Source organism: Rhagoletis zephyria, unplaced genomic scaffold, assembly GCF_001687245.7.
Source record: "Rhagoletis zephyria isolate East Lansing unplaced genomic scaffold, Rhagoletis_zephyria_1.1 Rzeph_scaffold_09255, whole genome shotgun sequence".
NCBI lineage: Eukaryota > Metazoa > Arthropoda > Insecta > Diptera > Tephritidae > Rhagoletis > Rhagoletis zephyria.
The window spans coordinates 8,490-11,377 of NW_016166334.1; the positions used below are offsets into that span (position 1 = coordinate 8,490).

Consider the following 2,888-nt stretch of genomic DNA (forward strand, 5'->3'; position numbering starts at 1 on the left):
GTGATGTCTGGCGAGCTACTGCAGTTACCCATAATCCTGGTGGGTGCGTCGTCGTTCATTGTGCAGAATGTCGAATCGTCTATCTGCTCAGCCAAGTCTGTTCCCCTACGATCGTTTGACAGGCTTGAGTGCCAAAGATCGTGGTGCGCATTAAAGTCACCTACTACCATACGGTTTTCACCTCTGAGGAGCGCACCTATATCAGGGTGATATCCTGCCGGGCAGCAGGTGACAGGGGGTATGTATATGTTAAATATTTCGAGCTCGACATCGCCTGACCGGATAGCAATGCCCTGACATTCTAGGGTGGTATCCCTGCGGTCGATGTCTGCTTCGATAAGACGATACTGCACGGTGTGGTGCATGATGAACGCTAGGGCACGACCATTATCTCGCTCGCGATCTCATCGGTGCACATTGTATCCGGTGGAATTCAACAAAGTTGAATGTGTCTATTGTTGTGGTGTGTCGGGGTGTGGTTGAGTTAGTGTTGTGTTACTCGGGCGAGCTCCGGTGTGTCGTGGAGGCGGTCTGGTTTGCACAGCATGTGGTCACGAATGTCGTAGTCCACTGCCGGTGCGTTACGCAGCAGGTGTATATATCTCGCCCAGGGTTTGACTCTATGCCACCCCTGAGCCGAAGAATACGGAGCAGATATAGCCCCATTTGCGAACAACGTTTGAGATATTTCGACGACCTAAACGTGGTTAGATAGACGAAACAACAACCCTTGGCCGTGTAAACCTTCAAATCATTCCGGTATGTAGAGTCGATAATTGGACCTCGGAGTGTACGTTCGTCTAAATAAATCACTGAAAGCGTGCCTTCCGTTAGGTTTTTCGTTTTTCCAGGAAAATAAATCTTCCTTTAACCTTTAAGTATGGACCTTTTTGTGTAACACTAGCCTGAACATGGAATCTCATACGCTGCAAACAAAGACTAGGAAGGTGATAAATAGGTCTTAAATTAAAAGATTTAATGTTGAAATAATCAATTTTTATTGTAAGGAACCAAAAAACTTTACCAAAGTTAACACACATAGCATTTTCAGTCTTCTTCGACATGAGCACGAAGGTCTGTGAGACCCCTTGTCCCAAGTTAAAAGTTAATAATGGTTGAGGAGCTTCTACGTCGACGGCGCGGGGCATGTATGTGCGTATCAACCTAAGTTATCCAGGAGCGATCTCCAGACTGGCAGGCTAAACTGAAAGACATTCACTTACGTGTATGGCATTGCTTTTTGGATAAATATAAATAGCACAACTTAGTTTGTTTCCTTTTAATGACGTACAGAGTAAATGGGGAGCTAGATTTCATTTCAGTAAGTTTACGTTGGGATCCATTTTTTTTTTTGGAATTCTATACCCGATATAAATTAATTCAAGTACCCAAATAGTAGTAAACATTATTGTTTAAATAAATAAAAATGTTTTACAATTAAAAAAAAACTTAAGATTAGTTTTGTTCAACATTTAAAAATATCAAATTGTAGAAAGTCACGCTGAATAGTTATATTCACTATATGAGCATTTGCAGTCTCCAAATGGACTCAAACGAATGCAAAGTTTGGCGAAATCCTTTAAACTTGTATCGAGGAGCTGAATATCAACGCTTCTTTTGGGCTACAAGCAAAGAGCCTCTTACGTATTACGACATGAATTTGAGTGCACAAGATCATCAGACGTTTTTTACGTGTGAAGGTAAGTAAGTATACGCATAAAATAAATGCAACAATGTATATAAAAATAATCCTTGTGTAAAGGTGATGCAAGGAAAGAGGAATATGAAATAATGCAAACAGCCTGGCGCGAACGAAATCCTGTTCAACGAATAAAATCAGCTCACAATGCGTTGGAAATCAATCCAGAATGTGCGTCAGCTTATATTTTATTGGCAGAAGAGGAGGCAACTACTATCGTTGAAGCAGAGAAAATTTTAAAAACTGCTCTAAAAGTAGCAGAGACAAATTATCGAAGGTCACAGGCCATTCAACATCAAGGCCCTATAGCTGAAGGTATACATCGTCGTGATACAAATGTGTTAATCTACATTAAGCGACGTCTAGCTATGTGTGCACGAAAGCTCGGAAAACTGAAGGAGGCTGCGAAGATTTTTCGTGATCTTAGCAAAGAGATACCGTCTATAATGAATGTGCTAAACGTGCATGAAAATCTCATAGAGACTCTGCTGGAGATGCAAGCTTATGCCGACTGCCAAGCAGTTTTGGCCAAGTATGATGACATTTCGTTGCCCAAGTCGGCGACAATATGCTACACTGCAGCTTTGTTAAAAGCTCGAGCTGTGGCAGATAAATTTTCTCCCGATATAGCCTCAAAACGTGGACTTAGTTCAATTGAAATGAGTGCGGTGGAAGCTATCCACCGCGCTGTAGAATTTAACCCACATGTACCAAAGTATTTATTGGAAACAAAGCCACTCATTTTACCGCCGGAACACATCTTGAAGCGCGGTGACTCAGAGGCTCTTGCATATGCCTTTTTCCATCTAAGACATTGGAAAAATGTGGATGGAGCATTAAATTTATTGCACTGTACTTGGGAAGGTACGTTTCGTATGCTACCATATCCACTAGAACGCGGTCATCTATTTTACCCTTATCCGACTTGTACAGAATGCGCTGATCGGGAATTGCTGCCGTCATTTCATGAGGTTTCAGTTTACCCCAAAAAGGAATTGCCATTTTTTATTCTGTTTACAGCAGGCCTTTGCTCTTTCACTGCGCTTTTAGCTCTGCTTACACATCAGTATCCTGAACCGATGGGTGCACTCGCCCAAACTGTACTTATTTGGTTATCGTATCCATTTCACCTGCTGAAAGAACGTATCGAAGCATTGTGGCCGTGAATTTTCTTCATCAGTTGACGCGG

General features: G+C 42.1%; 1 protein-coding gene across 1 annotated transcript in view; it reads left to right on the forward strand.

The window, feature by feature from the left end:
• Window positions 1-1,543: 1,543 nt before the first annotated feature.
• Window positions 1,544-2,888, forward strand: part of LOC108375644 (protein ST7 homolog) — an 8,884-nt gene continuing 7,539 nt past the window's right edge. The window contains 3 exon segments of the mRNA XM_017631786.1: window positions 1,544-1,700; window positions 1,763-2,857; window positions 2,860-2,884. Of these exon segments, the coding sequence (XP_017487275.1) occupies window positions 1,544-1,700; window positions 1,763-2,857; window positions 2,860-2,884 (1,277 nt within the window).